At 40.9% G+C, this 17,628-nt stretch overlaps 1 protein-coding gene across 2 annotated transcripts; it reads right to left on the bottom strand.

Annotated features, from left to right (window-relative positions):
* Positions 1-4,480: 4,480 nt before the first annotated feature.
* Positions 4,481-16,927, bottom strand: LOC115132974 (serine/threonine-protein kinase 38-like). 2 transcript variants are annotated; one of them, XM_029665736.2, is made up of 14 exons: positions 16,786-16,927; positions 16,553-16,640; positions 14,853-14,992; positions 13,760-13,811; positions 13,479-13,601; positions 12,641-12,848; positions 11,743-11,897; positions 11,478-11,580; positions 11,290-11,351; positions 10,939-11,056; positions 10,685-10,808; positions 9,413-9,508; positions 9,114-9,205; positions 4,481-8,525 (listed from the first exon to the last, which is right to left on the bottom strand). In XM_029665736.2, the coding sequence occupies exons 3-14, from the start codon at positions 14,984-14,986 to the stop codon at positions 8,401-8,403; spliced, it is 1,392 nt and encodes a 463-aa protein (XP_029521596.1). In that variant the 5' UTR covers positions 14,987-14,992; positions 16,553-16,640; positions 16,786-16,927; the 3' UTR covers positions 4,481-8,400. The 2 variants fall into 2 exon arrangements, with proteins under 2 accessions (XP_029521596.1, XP_029521597.1); XM_029665737.2 differs by having other exon boundaries at positions 16,791-16,927.
* Between the last annotated feature and the right edge of the window lie 701 nt (positions 16,928-17,628).

The following is a 17,628-nucleotide window of genomic DNA, read 5'->3' as shown; positions in this document are numbered from 1 at the left end:
TGAATACACCCGTCTACAGCGAAAGTTAACGTGCGTCCCAGAACACTTTACAGCCCCGCACACAACGTTATATAAATGTGTGTGTGTAAATTGAACCACAAATTTGCCTACATGTATTTACGCTACTATCTAGCCTACAAAATATTGTCATATCTGTAAAATAGGCTGTGTTTTGGCAAAACGTCTTGCCTTGGCGAATATAATAGGCCTTATGTATCTGAGTGACAATAGGTAAATCCAATGACGGGAAAATCATAGGCTACAACCATGAGACATTTATTATTGTGTAGCCATAGCATTGTAGTTCTACATGCAATGTCACAACATCCGTCATTTGAATAAAAAGGCACAACTGTATTTGCGTCATCAGTGGCTAAGATCCGCCCCCTCTCTAAAAGTGCATGCGATCTTCCTACATGAATGTTTGTAAATTAACAAAGGCTACCATAAATAGATTGGTATATATTCCTTACTGTATATATTCCCAAAATATTTTTGGGGTGAGAGAAATATTGGTAATACTTTATAATAAGCGTAATTAATTATTTTATTTATTTTTATTTCACCTTTATTTAACCAGGTAGGCAAGTTGAGAAGAAGTTCTCATTTACAATTGCGACCTGGCCAAGATAAAGCAAAGCAGTTCGACAGATACAACGACAGAGTTACACATGGAGTAAAACAAACATACAGTCAATAATACAGTATAAACAAGTCTATATATGATCTGAGCAAATGAGGTGAGAAGGGAGGTAAAGGCAAAAAAGGCCATGGTAGCAAAGTAAATACAATATAGCAAGTAAAACACTGGAATGGTAGTTTTGCTATGGAAGAATGTGCAAAGTAGAAATAAAAATAATGGGGTGCAAAGGAGCAAAATAAATAAATAAATTAAATACAGTAGGGAAAGAGGTAGTTGTTTGGGCTAAATTATAGATGGGCTATGTACAGGTGCAGTAATCTGTGAGCTGCTCTGACAGTTGGTGCTTAAAGCTAGTGAGGGAGATAAGTGTTTCCAGTTTCAGAGATTTTTGTAGTTCGTTCCAGTCATTGGCAGCAGAGAACTGGAAGGAGAGGCGGCCAAAGAAAGAATTGGTTTTGGGGGTGACTAGAGAGATATACCTGCTGGAGCGTGTGCTACAGGTGGGAGATGCTATGGTGACCAGCGAGCTGAGATAAGGGGGGACTTTACCTAGCAGGGTCTTGTAGATGACATGGAGCCAGTGGTTTTGGCGACGAGTATGAAGCGAGGGCCAGCCAACGAGAGCGTACAGGTCGCAATGGTGGGTAGTATATGGGGCTTTGGTGACAAAACGGATTGCACTGTGATAGACTGCATCCAATTTGTTGAGTAGGGTATTGGAGGCTATTTTGGAGGCTATTATAATGTATAGTGTATATAGCATTAATACATGCATTTGGTTAATTGTGAACATTTAAAAGCATTATAAGCGCTAATAATTCAGTAGTAGTGGAGCCAAAAGACCAGCAGATGCGATATAGAGTAATTTCATCTTACTGTCCAAAGGGAATACATGCAGCCTTCTATTCTCCATTCAGGCTGCTGAGGTCAACTTCCTCCTTAACTCGATTTAATGGGGAGGTGAAAAAAAAAGAAATGGAATTCTCTGGCAACAGCTCTGATGGACATTCCTGCAGTCAATATGCCAATCGCACACTCCCTCAACACTTAAGACATCGGTGGCATTGTTTTGTGTGACAAAACTGCACATTTTAGTGGCATTTTCTTGTCCCCAGCACAAAGTGCATCTGTGTAATGATCATGCTGTTTTATCAGCTTCTTGATATGCCACAACAGGTGGATGGATTATCTTGGCAAATGAGAAATGCTCACTAACAGGGATATAAACAAATTCCAGAAGCTTCTGATAGGCTAATTGACATAATTTAAGTCAATTGGAGGTGTACCTGTGGATGTATTTCAAGGCCTACCTTCAAACTCAGTGCCTCTTTGCTTGACATCATGGGAAAATCAAAACAATTCAGCCAAGACCTCAGAACATTTTTTTTTGTTGCAAAATGGCTTAAGGACAACAAAGTCAAGATATTGGAGTGGCCATCACAAAGCAGAACTGAAAAAGCGTGTGCGAGCAAGGAGGCCAACAAACCTGACTCAGTTACACCAGCTCTGCCAGGAGGAATGGGCCAAAATTCACCCAATTTATTGTGGGAAGCTTGTGGAAGGCTACCCAAAACTTTTGACCCAAGTTAAACAATTTAAAGGCAATGCTATCAAATACTAATTGAGTGTATTTAAACTTCTGACACACTGGGTATGAGATGGAAAAAAATAAAAGCTGAAATAAATCACTTTATTATTCTGACATTTTACATTCTTAAATAAAGTGGTGATATTGACCTAAAACAGGGATTTTTTACTAGGATTAAATGTCAGGAATTGTGAAAAACTGAGTTTAAATGTATTTGGCTAAAGTGTATGTAAACTTCTGACTTCAACTGTACATACGTAACATGTTTCACAAGCACGTGACAAATTAAAACTACCTTCGACTTCATTCAGAAACAAGTTGACTGTTTTTTTATTAAATTGTCTGCACTCGACTGATATTGTTTTTAGCGCAAGTCAATGGCGCACCCTACTGGGATACTTTCAGCAGCAGAAATCTGACTGCATGCTCATTATTCCTTGTACCCAACACAGTAAGATCGTCAACCGATGTAGTGACTTATCCATTTAAATCCTTTTTGTACCAATATGAGCCTGGTACTCAAAATTGTAAATCATTCTGGGCTTTGTAGTTTTGGAATCGTTTATTTTGAGTATGAGTGAACTCAAATATTCAAAAAGCTTAGTACATATATAGTTCTACAGTGAATATATTAATTACCCCATCCATCCTTACTATACCTATTACAAACAAACAACATAAAACACTTAGACATCCTTGGTCAGTATTCACTGACAGTTATTCCCTTTACCATTCAGTAACACTGGATCATTGTCCTGAGGCAATGGCCGATTAATGCTAAGATTAGAACATATTGAATAAAACAAATCTATAAAACTAAGGCTGCGTTTACACAGGCAGACCAATTCTGATAATTTTTCCCCAAATGTATATTTATTTTTTAACCAATCAGACCATATCTGAAAAATATCTAATGTGAAAATATCTAAATGTGTTTGGTCAAAAGACTAATTAGTGGGAAAAATATCAGAATTGGCGTGCCTGTGTAAGACCTTCTTTAACAGAGGCCATTAGATCAAGTTCATTTGGTTTTGGCGAGGTACACTCAGTCATTACCATTTATCCCCCAGTGAAATATATACATCACGTTAGGTTTCCAGTTCAATCATATCCTTTATGTGGCTCCCTAACTATTTAATAAAAACAGCGATTATAAATGTAACAAACAAGCAATCTATTGCAAGTATCTATTGCACTTATACAATATGCACTACAATCGCTTAGTCCAACTGTCTTCAAGACCATAATTCAGAGTAGCCTATATTATGAGATTGTACCTATGGAATATTGCTGTTTGCTGTGAAAGACATTACAACTAATGATTTACTCTGATGGAAATCAAGTCTTCCAAGGAAATCCTCTTGCGATCTCCTTTCCCAGGAAATGAAAACAGGGTTCATTAAAACACTTGCACATACCTCACAGGATTTTTGGGGGGGAGGGGGAAATAATGTTACCAACCATGTTTCCATCCAACCTTTTTACGCGAGTAAAATAGTTTAATAAAACGACACATGTCGACAAAACACGGTAGACAAGGTGCGATCTTTATGCAGATAAAATGAATTACCGCTATAAATGGCGGTGGAAACTCCTTTATGGACGCGTATTGCTATAATAAACATCATTCGAAGTAAATTTGGAGTCACGCGATGATATTGAGTGGTCCTCCCACCACGACTCGGAAAAACATGCCGTTTATTACACTACAGATTAAATAAACTAGGATTAATTCCACCCGTAGTGAAAGTGAACAGTGATGAGCTTGATGCTCCTTTCCAATATACATTGAGGGTCTTATTCTGGTGACATGATGATCGATGCTTGGCTGCCTTTTCACAAAAAATAAATAATAATGTTGCGGCAGGTTGCCTAGTGGTTAGAGCGTTGGGCCAGTAACCGAAATATTGCTGGATCGAATCTCCGAGTTGACAAGGTAAAAATCTGTATTTCTGCCCCTGAACAAGGCAGTTAACCAACTGTTCCCCGATAGGCCGTCAATGTAAATAAGATTTTGTTCTTAACTGGACTTGCATATAGTTAAATAAAAAGGTTAAATCGATGTTGTTTTTTACAAATGTACATTTATCCATAATAATCTCATCATGTAGGTGGCCTTCCCGCACTGTAAATACGAGCTGTTGGCTAGAGCGCACGTGCCAATACCAGAGTGGACACATTCACTATATAACGCAACATTTGTTGTGACAAAACCACCAGTAGAGTTGAAAATGCCATAGAAACCCATCTAACATGTATTTTTTATTCGGTACATAGGAATTTAACCGCAAAAGTTTTTGTATGTGCACTGCGTCATCACGCACAGTCTTATCCACAAGTCAATTTGATGGAAACCTTTCTGGTGGGAAAATGCACATATTGTTTTAATGAAGATTGGAGAATATTCACATGAAAATCTGTCACCAATTGGATGGAAACCTATCATCATTTGGTGCAAATCACCTACCACACATACACAACCCGTCCCTGTTCCCGCCCAGTGCCAATCAGTTATATTAAAAGGGATAGTTCACCTAAATTACAGTTATTTGTGCCACAAATGCTAAAACATTAACATTTGGTAACAGTGCCAGGGAAATTAAAACCAAAGCATAGACTGCTTAAAGGGTAAGGTAACCAATGTGTAATTTGGGTGAACTATCCCTTTAATATATTTGTAACATGTTCCTGTGAAAGACAAATGAAGTTAAGAATGAACAAATAATGAATTGGAGTTAAACTACTTTTTATAAAAGTTACCTTAACTCTTCTCTATGTAAACAATTAGTTTTTTTATTTCCATTCTTGAATCATTTACAAGGGATACTTCGGGATTTTGGCAATGAGGCCCTTTATCTACTTCAATGCTAACTAGCATTAGCACAATGACTGGAAGTCCACGGGTATCTTCTAGCATTGTTATATTTTAGGTATTTCGTTTTAGTTATCAACACTAATTCCTCAATAACACATGATGCACCCTAATTTGTGGTGTGTTTGGGTGTTTATTTCAGCAAACATTTGGGGATTTATCAATTTGTTCATGGTCAAAATAAATAATTTGATACATTGAATTTACACCTGCTCCAGATCACATTGCATTTGAACTTTGAGCGGTGCCAGATACAGTGGCCTGGGAAAGTATTTACCCCATTTTGTTGCCTTACAACCTGGAGTTTGTATAAATTTGATTTACACAACATGCCTACCACTTTGAAGATGCAAAATATTTGTGTGTGAAACAAACAAGAAATAAGACACACAAAAAACTTGAGCGTGCATACCTATTCACCCCTCCAAAGCCAATACTTTGTAGAGCCACCTTTTGCAGCAATTACAGCTGAAAGTCCCTTGGGGTGTCTCTATAAGCTTGGCACATCTAGCCACTGGGATTTTTACCCATTCTTCAAGGCAAAACTGCTCCAGCTCCTTCAAGTTGGATAGGTGTACAGCAATCTTTAAGTCATACCACAGATTCTCAATTGGATAGAGGTCTGGGCTTTGACTAGGCCATTTCAAGACCTTTGAAATGTTTCCCCTTAAACCACTCGAGTGTTGCTTTAGCATTGACCTGCTGGAAGGCGAACCTCCGTCCCAATCTCAAATCTCTGAAACTCTGAAAACTGAAACAGGTTTCCCTCAAGAATTTCCCTGTATTTAGCACCATCGTCCCTGCCGATGAAAAACATCCCCACAGCAGGATGCTGCCACTACCATGCTTCACTGTGGGGATGGTGTCCTTGGGGTGATGAGAGGTAATTTTCCTTGATGGCCAAAAAGCTCAATTTTAGTCTCATCTGACCAGAGTACCTTCTTCCATATGTTTGGGGATTCTCCCACATGCCTTTTGGCAAACAGCAAACGTGTTCGCTTATTTTTTTCTTTAAGCAATGTTTTTTTTTCTGGACACTCTTCTATAAAGCCTAGCTCTGTGGGGTGTACGGCTTAAAGTGGTCCTATGGACAGATACTCCAATCTCCACTGTGGAGCTTTGCAGCTCCTTCAATGTTGTCTTTGGTCTCTGATTAATGCCCTCCTTGCCTGGTCCGTGAGTTTTGGTGGGCAGCCCTCTCTTGGCAGGTTTGTTGTGGTGCCATATTCTTTCCATTTTTTAATAATGGATTTAATGGTGCTCCGTGGGATGTTCAAAGTTTCAGATTTTTTTTAATAACCTAACCCTGATCTGTACTTCTCCACAACTTTGTCCCTGACCTGTTTGGTGCGCTCCTTGGTCTTCATGGTGCCGCTTGCTTAGTGGTGTTGCAGACTCTGTGGCCTATCTGAACAGGTGTCTATATACTGACATCATGTGACAGATCATGTGACACTTAAATAAAGTCCACCTGTTTGCAATCTAACTAATTATGTGATTTCTGAAGGTAATTGGTTGCACCAGATCTTATTCAGGGGCTTCATAGCAAAGGGGGTGAATACATATGCACGAGCCACGTTGACGTTTAATTTTTTTTTAAAAACAAGTTATTTTTTTCATTTCACTTCACCAATTTGGACTATTTTGTGTATGTCCACTGCATAAAATCCAAATAAAAATCCATTTAAATTACAGGTTGTAATGCAACAAAATAGGAAAAACGCCAAGGGGGATGTAGCAAGGGCAACATTACAGGAGTTTAGATTATTGGATATGCAAGTTGCTGAGGTGCACAACTAAATCAGAATCACTGAAATGTTTGACCCTTACGTTTGAATATCTATTTTTATGACATCACCCACAGCGGGTGTTCACTAAAGTTTAGTAAATATTTACTATAAAAAAAGTACATTTAATTGAAAATGTAGTTCCTAACTTAAATGGATGCATTTTGGGGAGAGATATGAAGTGGAGATCAAACATGACTTCCAATGTTCTTAAAAAAAAAAAAGGTGCCATCTGATATCTTTGTCAATACATTTGAACAGAAATGTAACTAATGTAAAGTGACATTGCCACGAGCAGCACCGCAGATACGGAGATGAGCGAGATGCAAGACGTTGCTCTCCCGCAGTCACACATAGCATCTGCACGGGTTCGCTTCACACCGTATACAGCGTGGTAGCCACTGGACCAAAAAAGCAGAAGTTAAACATCACGCTTCAACGTGCTTAGTTGTTGCAGAAATTGACCCAATATACTGTTTACTTTCTGCATCATATTGCTACTTTTTAGTATTAGTAGCATTGAATTTTCATTGACATCCATTACTTGTCCTCTAACTTGCAAAAACAAAATCTGCTTCTACATTACCGTTTCTTATCTCAACCACTAGAATGCAACACTTTTCTATGCATCTTTGACACCATTAAATAATTTACAGCTATTCAATTCCAGAGTATCAAGGCATTAAATAGACACCACAATGGATTAATCCCAGAGCCATACGTACGGATGGCTCACCATACTCCATGTTATCAGCGAACGTTCCATGACGGAAGGATTACTATTTGCATTGTAACTAGAATGAAACTTTTTGGCTAACATGGCACCCATAAAAGACTTGAAACGTTAGAACTTTTTATACCTACAAGTTTAGCAAACCACGTTTACTTAACATTAACTACATGCATTTTTCTGCAGTCATACATGAGGTCACTAGGATAACCCCCAACGAATATCCTGTCCTTCTCCAGCGTTTTAGACCCTGCAAATCAGTGTGTAAACATGCAGATATGATGGTCGCGTTCCCCTGCTCAGACGTTGCATCAACCAATGGTTGCGTACCTCGTCATCGACTATGCCGTCGGACACCAGATTGCTATAACATGTGGTTAGCCGATAGGTATTTTACCTATCCAGGTGTTGTAAGATCGGGCATAATTCAGCAACGCCTGGGCAGAAGAACCGCCCGTTGATTTAGTAGTAGTCACTTCAAAGGGGAAGTTCAGTTTTTTCAGGTTGAGGAACCATCTAACATCAAGTTGTAAAACACAAAAATCCCCTTTAACAGCCCAAGCAAGGCCTAAGACAAAATATGATATATGTATTATTTATATCCCTGTTCCTCTTGCCGTTGGTGCCCCAATGGATGTGGCCAAGCAGGAAAACCCTGGTGAAGCATGTAGCCAAGAACCTCCTCATCATTATTCTTGATCCTGTGCTTTCAGCACAGCAGGGGTTTACCGCCCAACCCTGTGTCTACATTGTCTCTCCCATTTCCCTCATGCCCTCATTTCAGGCCTTCCCTGCCTTCATGTATGTGGGGATGGTGCCTCGCTGAGTCAGCCCCTCAAACCTCTTGTAGGTGTAGTTCAGGAACACCCAGTCCTTGGATTTATCTGGCTCCGTCACGTTGGAAACTGAAACAACAAGATAGTAAATTATATACAACAGTGTATTCAGGTTAATACCAGTGTTATTGTCGCCTCCTTGCCACTAGAGGGCAAAACTGAATAGGAAATTAATCTCGATCTCAGAAGTGTAGGAATGTATGAATAACAACAGGACTGTGGGTCCTATTTCATCTAAATTGGAGATGACTCAAAGATTCCTGTACACCAAAGCAAACCTGCACTGCAGCACAAATGTTTCTTCTGCTTTCATAGTTTTTACATTTTATCATTAATTTCATAAATATTGTGAAAAACTTTTCATACATGAAATGTAGCTCAAAGTAGCAATAGAGATGTAACGGTTGTGAAACGGCCAGCTAGTTAGCGGTGGTGCGTGCTAAAATAGCGTTTCAAATCGGTGACGTCACTTGCTCTGAGACCTTGAAGTAGTGGTTCCCCTTGCTCTGCAAGGGCCGCGGCTTTTGTGGAGCGATGGGTAATGATGCTTTGTGGGTGACTGTTGATGTGTGCAGAGGGTCCCCGGTTCACGCCCGGATATGGGCGAGGGGACGGTCTAAAGTTATACTGTTACAGAGACAAAGTGATTATTATTACCTGGCTGAAGGATGTCCGATTCTGGGAACTCATCAAAGTTCGATGTGTCATCGATGCTCTTGATCTCAATGGAGATAGCGGCTGGTCTTTCCCTATGGAAGGAAAGCAAATGTGAGTCGGTCTATTTAAAACCATTTTCCTAATGCATTTTGCTGAAACGGCACCAAAGACAACCAATTTAAAGCTAAGTGACTTGGCTTTTGTTTGGGCTGTGATTTCATGTTATACCTCCTTTAAGATATTGCCATCACACATGCTTAGACACACACACACGTATGTACTGAAGAACAAACACATACCTGATGTGTTCCCAGTCCACAGGCTCAAAAAAGGCGTGACTCTTCATCTCCTCAACACTCACAGCACCAACACGGTTCTCAGCATCATTACAGTACCTGAAATGGGTTCATGTTGTTGGAGCACCAAAGGCTTTGTTTCACAAAATAGGAAGTTTATTGCACTGAAATAAAATGTCTACTTTACTGCAGTTTGATACGGCGTGTTTTTGTGGATGTGATCATTTTGGTAACTCAGCCTGCAGATGTGACTTACGATCCAGTTCTAATGTATTATAAGACATGTCATTAACATGCATGACCACCTTATGTCTTCGTCATTAACATCTCATAACGATCATGAGTAACAGCAATTTTGAGTTCTCCCAATCTAGCAGATGTGAAGCTATAGGCCTAAAATATAAGACATTATAAAAGGCTCACACATCTTTATAACAAGTATTAAAGCACTAACTATAAGCGTTAGCGGTCAGAGCAGCTTACAGTTCACTCCACCTGTACACAGCCCACGCAACTACCTCATCCCCATATTATTTTTTTTGTTGCTTTTTTGCACCCCAGTATCTCTACTTGCACATCATCATCTGCACACCTATCATTCAAATCAAATGTATTTATATAGCCCTTCGTACATTAGCTGATATCTCAAAGTGCTGTACAGAAACCCAGCCTAAAACCCCAAACAGCAAGCAATGCAGGTGTAGAAGCACAGTGGATAGGAAAAACTGCCTAGAAAGGCCAAAACCTAGGAAGAAACCTAGAGAGGAACCAGGCTATGTGGGGTGGCCAGTCCTCTTCTGGCTGTGCCGGGTGGAGATTATAACAGAACATGGCCAAGATGTTCAAATGTTCATAAATGACCAGCATGGTCAAATAATAATAAGGCAGAACAGTTGTAACTGGAGCAGCAGCACAGCCAGGTGGACACTGGATTCCAGTGTTAATGCTAAATTGTAATTATTTTGCCTATATAGCCTATTTATTGCCTTACCTCCCTAATCTTACTACATTTGTGCACACTGTATATAGATTTATCTATTGTGTTATTGACTGTGTGTTTGTTTATTCCATGTGTAACTCTGTTGTTTTTGTCTCACTGCTTTGCTTCATCTTGGCCAGGTTGCAATTGTAAATGAGAACTTGTCTACCTGGTTAAATAAAGGTGAAATTGCAAATTATACCAGTAAAGTGTTAATACTTTTTTCCTAAGAGGACAATACCCGTTGATACATACACACAAGCGGATATCCTAGAAGGTTTCATATGACCACAAACCTGAGAATCAAGTCCTTGGCCCGTTCTGAGATGGGCACCTCAGGGGGGAAGACCAAGGTCTCCTTCCAGTTCATCACCTTCCTATACGTCTCCTGGGGTGTTTCAGAACAGAACGGGGGGTACCCTGAGACACACAACAGGGGAGAATGTCAGTATGTTACAAAGTAGGAGTAATGAGTTAGCCAGCTAACTTTCTGAAAACACATCCTAACATACTTGGGCATGTTGTAATTGACTCAGTTACATAGACATACCTATCAGCATCTCATACATGATGACCCCCAGAGACCACCAGTCACAGAGCTTGTTGTATCCCGTCTGCAGGAACACTTCCGGGGCAATGTAGTCCGGTGTTCCCACTGTGGAGTAGGCCTGTTGGTTAAACAAACAGATGGGGAGACACTAATAAATAAATACAACCCAAAGGCTACAGTATCGGGTGTGCTTGTTTCACAGTCCATGGTCTGTGGTGCTCAGAGGATCCTTAACAAAAACATTAATGAGATCCCAGAGAGGGATCCTGCTCAAAGGACCAATGAGAAGGGCGGTACCAAAGATATAATGGCCGGTAAAATATATAGTCTCTCACGTGCACAAACTCTTACCAGTTGCCTCCGGTTCTTTTTCCACGTCTCTGCTTTTCTCTTTGAGTTCATGTTTTGGAAAGCTGTGGAATATTTCAAGTTCAAAGACATGGCAGTGTTCTATCATTAAAACGACTGAATAAACAAATTATATTTTGTCTGAATGAAAATAAAAGTGAATGATTCACAAGTAGTAAAGAGTGACTCACAGAAGTCACTGGGAGGGTTGTGCGTGAGGTTCCTGTAGAACTCTGTGCGGTGGGCCTTCTTCAGTCCCGTACACAGACCAAAATCAGACAGCTTTACATGGCCCTGCAGAAGAAAAAGACTCTCCGATCACACCTTCAATACAAACAGTTATTATATACTTTAATTGAATTGGCCATCTGTAAGTGAATGCTTCTCTGTGTGCGTGTCTCTGAGCATGTGTCTGTTTGTGTACAGGGGTAGGCCTGGACCAGGCCAGTGTCTCACCCTGGAGTCCAGAAGCAGGTTATCAGGTTTGATGTCTCTGTGGATGAAGCCCAGCTGGTGGATAGAGTCGATGGCCAGGACAGTCTCGGCTATGTAGAACTGGGTAGCCTCTTCAGACAGGGTGTCCTTTTTCATCAGCAGGGTCATCATGTCACCTGCACATATTAATGACACTATGCCACTAACCCCGTTTTTTTTTTACATGATGTGTGTAACAGATGACCAATTAAATTAAATAATAACAGCATACACTCATTGGCCAGTTTATTAGCTACACCCATCCAGTACTGGGTAGAACCCCTTTTGCCTCCAGAACAGCCTGAATTCATTGGGGCATGGATAGTACAAGGTGTGGCATTCAGACGTTGCACAATTGGTATCAAAGGACCTAACGTGTGCCAGGAAAACATTCCCCACACATTACTACCAGCCTGTACCGTAGACACCAGGCCGGATGGGCCCATGGACTCATGCTGCTTATGCCAAAACCAGACGCTGCCATCAGCATGACGCAACAAGGACCGGGATTGGTCGGACCAAATTACATTCATTGTTCTTGTTAGCTACACTCAGTGGAGCTGCTAGTAAAACTTTCTTAATTTGGACATTCATTTTTGGCCATGTTAAAGTTTATACTTCCCTCTCAATTATCATGTGGGGAGGTTAAAATAATGAAAAACGATCTACCAAATCTATTCATTGATTGCTTCTCCTTGACATTATCATTCACCCGATAAGATGTGAAAATAGTTTGTACTACTAACATGATGGGAAAGGTTAAAGAACCCTGCTCTAGATGTCTCTATGTACAATGTGTAATGTCACTATATCTATTCCTAATACAAAATGGTTTGATGTCATTTGTGGAGTCAGACTGTGGCCAGCAAGAGAAACCCACCTCCAGGTAGAAACTCCATGATGAGGTAGAGGTTCCTCTTATCCTGGAAACTGTAGAACATCTTAACCACCCAGGCCCCGTCCGCCTCCACCAAGATGTCCCTCTCTGCCCGAATATGAGCCACCTGCTCCTTCTCTAACATGTCAGCTTTCCTCAAGATCTTCATGGCATATATGTGCCCGGTGTCTTTTTTCTGCACCAAGCGGACCTGAGGACAAACGTAGAAGTCACACATGAGTATGCCACATTTGAGAGGCTTAAGTGTAATTAGTTGCTAACTGCTTTATAAAATGAGTGGTCAGACCAAACCATGCAAATCAAAATCAAATCAAATGTATTTATATAGCCCTTCATACATCAGCTGATATCTCAAAGTGCTGTACAGAAACCCAGCCTAAAACCCCAAACAGCAAGCAATGCAGGTGTAGAAGCACGGTGGCTAGGAAAAACTCCCTAGAAAGGCCAAAACCTAGGAAGAAACCTAGAGAGGAACCAGGCTATGTGGGGTGGCCAGTCCTCTTCTGGCTGTGCCGGGTGGAGATTATAACAGAACATGGCAAAGATGTTCAAATGTTCATAAATGACCAGCATGGTCGAATAATAATAAGGCAGAACAGTTGAAACTGGAGCAGCAGCACGGCCAGGTGGACTGGGGACAGCAAGGAGTCATCATGTCAGGTAGTCCTGGGGCATGGTCCTAGGGCTCAGGTCCCATGCATTGCAAACTTTTTTGAAAACTTCAGTAAAGACCATATTAATCCACAATCCATACCAGCATACACACAAAGGTACATATAAAGAAAATAAACTGGAGAGCGAGAGAGATATAATAACCTACCTCTCCAAAGGCGCCTCGACCAATGACCTTTAGTGACTCAAAGTCGTCCAGGCCCAGCCGGGTCCTCTTCAGCCGCAGGAACTCTGTCTCCTTCCTGGCGTGCTGGGAGCGTCGCATGACCTTCTGTTGAGAAACGGGCACAGAGACCCCAATAATCAGTTCCATATGGTTTCCTCTAAAATAGTAGATGTGACAAACATGCAAAGAAAGTGCTACCCACGACATTGATTCCAATCCCTTATTGGAATTAAAGCCATCATTCCACACGAGTGGAGGTTTACCTCTTCATCTATCAAGCCTTCGTCATCCATGACTTTCTCCAGCTTCTTCTGCCTGGAAAAACAGAGGGGAACATGCAGGTATTCTGAAGCCAGTCGACCCCAGTCTAGTTACTCTGAAGCCAGTCGACCCCAGTCTAGTTACTCTACAATTTTGTTTCTGGTGTCCTTTGACAGCTCTTTGGTCTTGGCCATAGTGGAGTTTGGAGTGTGACTGTTTGAGGTTGTGGACAGGTGTCTTTTATACTGATAACAAGTTCAAACAGGTGCCATAATACAGGTAACGAGTGGAGGACAGAGGAGCCTCTTAAAGAATAAGTTACAGGTCTGTGAGAGCCAGAAATCTTGCTTGTTTGTAGGTGACCAAATACTTATTTTCCACCATAATTTGCAAATAAATTAATTAAAAATCCAACAATGTGATTTTCTGGATTTTCTTTTCTTATTTTGTCCGTCATAGTTGAAGTGTATGTAACGGATGTGAAACGGCTAGCTTAGTTAGCGGTGCGCGCTAAATAGCGTTTCAATCAGTGACGTCACTTGCTCTGAGACCTTGAAGTAGTAGTTCCCCTTGCTCTGCAAGGGCCGCGGCTTTTGTGGAGCGATGGGTAACGATGCTTCGTGGGTGACTGTTGTTGATGTGTGCAGAGGGTCCCTGGTTCACGCCTGGGTATGGGCGAAGGGACGGTCTAAAGTTATACTGTTACATGTACCTATGATGAAAATTACAGGCCTCTCATATTTTTAAGTGGGAGAACTTACACAATTGGTGGCTGACTAAATACTTTTTTTGCCCCACTGTATGTTATTGTTGTGTGTTACGGTTTCACCCTCCATAGAAGAGATGTCCTACAGGAGCCACCGTACTTTGGCTAAACAGTTGGGATTGTGATGCTAGCTCACAAACGTGAGGATGCTCGGGTTGGAATAAACCCCAGCCATTTTATAAAGAACAAAGTCTCTCCCATTCTCTCAACATAACAACCCACTATTTGGGTCCTCTTAAAATGTAGCCAAAACAAGCTTGCGTTGTAAAATGAAAATATTCGGAACACCTGGCTGTCACATTCATGGGTGGCCTATAGAAGACACGTACCTTGTCTCTCGCTCCTCGTGTTGTGTCAGCAGAGTGCTGTAGAAGTTCTCCAGTGTCAGCTTTGCCACGGTCACCCTCTCCCGGGTATGGTTGCTCATGGGAAGGGCAGCTGCAGTCCCTCCCGTCATGGCCATACTATCCTGTAGAGCAAAGGGAAACAATGACAACACTGACTGACTGAGGCCCAACACACATGTACTGATATTCAACATAAGCCTACTGTACATCCAATAGCTTTTAGTTCCAGTTGAGTAATATCTGAGAGACATTGTATTGCTACAGTCTATTACTAGCAGTGAGGAGCCTGTTTTAACTTGTCTTTGCATAGTACAGACCAGTTATGCCCACACTAAAACATCTAATCTTACTGCTGTACCCATTTGTAGTATATCTTATGTAAATTCATCCAGTGTAGATACGTATAGATTGCATTTGGATGACTGTTAGTGGTATTTGGGTTGTTAGGTTAATTGGATTCATTCTGATATTTCTTCACCTTGTATTATTTATGTTCTTGCTTGACATTTCACTGCATTTTTAGGTGCTAGTAACATAAGCATTTTTCTGCACCTGCTATAACATTTGCTAAACTGTGTACGTAACCAAAAAAACATTGATTTGATGCAAGTTCACTCTTTCTTGAAAGACAGGTGCAGAGAGGGGCCATTGTGTGCAGTGTGGGGGGTGGGGGTGGGGGGAATGTTAAACATGCAATCAAGAAACCAAGTGGTCTCCACCCTATGAGTCAGCATCGGACAGGAAGCAACTCCCCTTCACCATGAAAAGACCCAGTCATGATGCCAGAGGGAGGGGGACTGTCTGGTACACATACACACAGCCAATAACACCAAGCTCCATGCACTCAGAAACATCTCAATGGGCAGTGAGGAAGAGTGTCTTGGGGGACTGGTCCATAGGGTTGAGCTCATGTACCAGTCCAATGCCTGTTTTCATGAGTTGTGCACCAGGCTCCTACCCCGGTTGCCTAAAACTTCACCCTTAATTTCTTCTGCTTTCCCTATGCAAAGGCCATCTTTAATTATACTATTAGGTATGTCGATTTAGCAACATAGACATATTGTATTTTCCTGAGATTTAAGCTAGTAGTTAGTACTAGTAGTAATGTCCTTTGTTGTGTGGATTTCAGACATTCTGTATCCATCACTACTCATGCATGATTGAAATAGGGATATTTCTGATGGCCTTACCAAAGCTTGTGAATTGTGATGTTTGATTTGAAACCAGTGCTTCGGAGGTCCCATTGTTATTTGTGAATTTTTAACTATTGAATTTGATACATAGCTAGATCCAAAATAGAAACGGATTGGACGTAGACGCAACATTGGAATGTTTTCACATGTTATTTCATTCAATTCTAATGACTCAATGTATATAACAAGATGGCCATGATGGGGACGCTGCTTATGTGGCGCCAGTGTTAATAATAAGGACTGTACGAGCAGGTGATGATGAACACGTCATTGCCATGATTTGTGCATTGAGTTGCGTAACAGACGTAAACATGACAAAAACACAGGTATGCGTGCAACGAAACAAGTCTGCCAACGAGAAGATAACTGTATTGAATGTCATTGCAATTTGACATCTAGGCTAGGTGTAGGCTGTCTATGTCTTGATAGTTGTTGATCGACGTCAAAACTATCCAGACTTGGATTTAATAATAGCTTTTAGTTACCTACCTCTGTATCCTGCTCCAGATTAAATTGATGGCTAGGCTAGCTGCCCAGCCCTGCTCCAATATGACAGAATTTAGGTCCGTAAATTTGGCTAGGGAATGAGGGGAAAGACTCGACGTTAGATACTAGCTATCTAGCGTTAACTAGATACACACACTGCAAACACGGACTGTGTATGGAGAAAATAAAAGACTTGAGTCAATGACAACTATTTGTTGATAATTAACAAGACTAACAGTACAATGGTTTGGTAAGCGTTGCTCGTCTCCACTCATCAATCTTCGACCTCAACCCTCCCTGTAAATAGTAAAATAGCCAATTAGCCCCAGAATGGATGCACTAAAAACATAACGCTCACTCCACGCAAGTACATGCTACAGAAATGACACCGAGATTAGCCAATAGAAGAAGAGAAAATGAAATAAATGTTTATTTTAACCAATCGGTCGTGGAAATATTGGGGGACGTAACCTAGCTAGCTACCAATCAGAGGAAAGTAATATGCCTTTTTTTCAGGCCCGTCCACCGGTTTACCCTGAGCGTGGTTGCGTTCCAGGCTGCCTATATTATAGTATTTGAAAATACAGCACATTACAGGGAATGGTTTCACGATGATAGGACTACAATGTAGCCTGCCTCTGGAACACTTCTCACTCAATTAAACGCTGAAGGCCGGTTTCCCAGCTAGTGAGGGAGTTTTATCAATGTCCAGGGCGAATATGTTATGATAAATACATTGCTGAAAAAAATAAAGGGAACACTAAAATAACACATCCTAGATCTGAATGAATGAAATATTCTTATTAAATACATTTTTCTTTACATAGTTGAATGTGCTGACAACAAAATCACACAAATTATCAATTGAAATCAAATGCATCAACCCATAGAGGTCTGGATTTGGAGTCACACTCAAAATTAATTAATTACAGGCTGATCCAACTTTGATGTAATGTCCTTAAAACAAGTCAAAATGAGGCTCTGTAGTGTGTGTGTGGCCTCCACGTGCCTGTGTGAACTCCCTACAACGCCTGGGCATGTTCCTGATGAGGTGGCGGATGGTCTCCTGAGGGATCTCC

Source organism: Oncorhynchus nerka, linkage group LG8, assembly GCF_034236695.1.
Source record: "Oncorhynchus nerka isolate Pitt River linkage group LG8, Oner_Uvic_2.0, whole genome shotgun sequence".
NCBI lineage: Eukaryota > Metazoa > Chordata > Actinopteri > Salmoniformes > Salmonidae > Oncorhynchus > Oncorhynchus nerka.
This window is presented reverse-complemented; position numbering and strand designations above follow the sequence as displayed.

Coding starts and splice junctions, on each gene's coding strand:
- LOC115132974 (XM_029665736.2), bottom strand. CDS start 14,986: ATGGCCATGACGGGAGGGACTGCAGCTGCCCTTCCCATGAGCAACCAT. Junction 11,898..12,640: donor CATGGAGTTTCTACCTGGAG/GTGGGTTTCTCT, acceptor TAATATGTGCAG/GTGACATGATGACCCTGCTG. Junction 11,352..11,477: donor CAACCCTCCCAGTGACTTCT/GTGAGTCACTCT, acceptor AATATTCCACAG/CTTTCCAAAACATGAACTCA.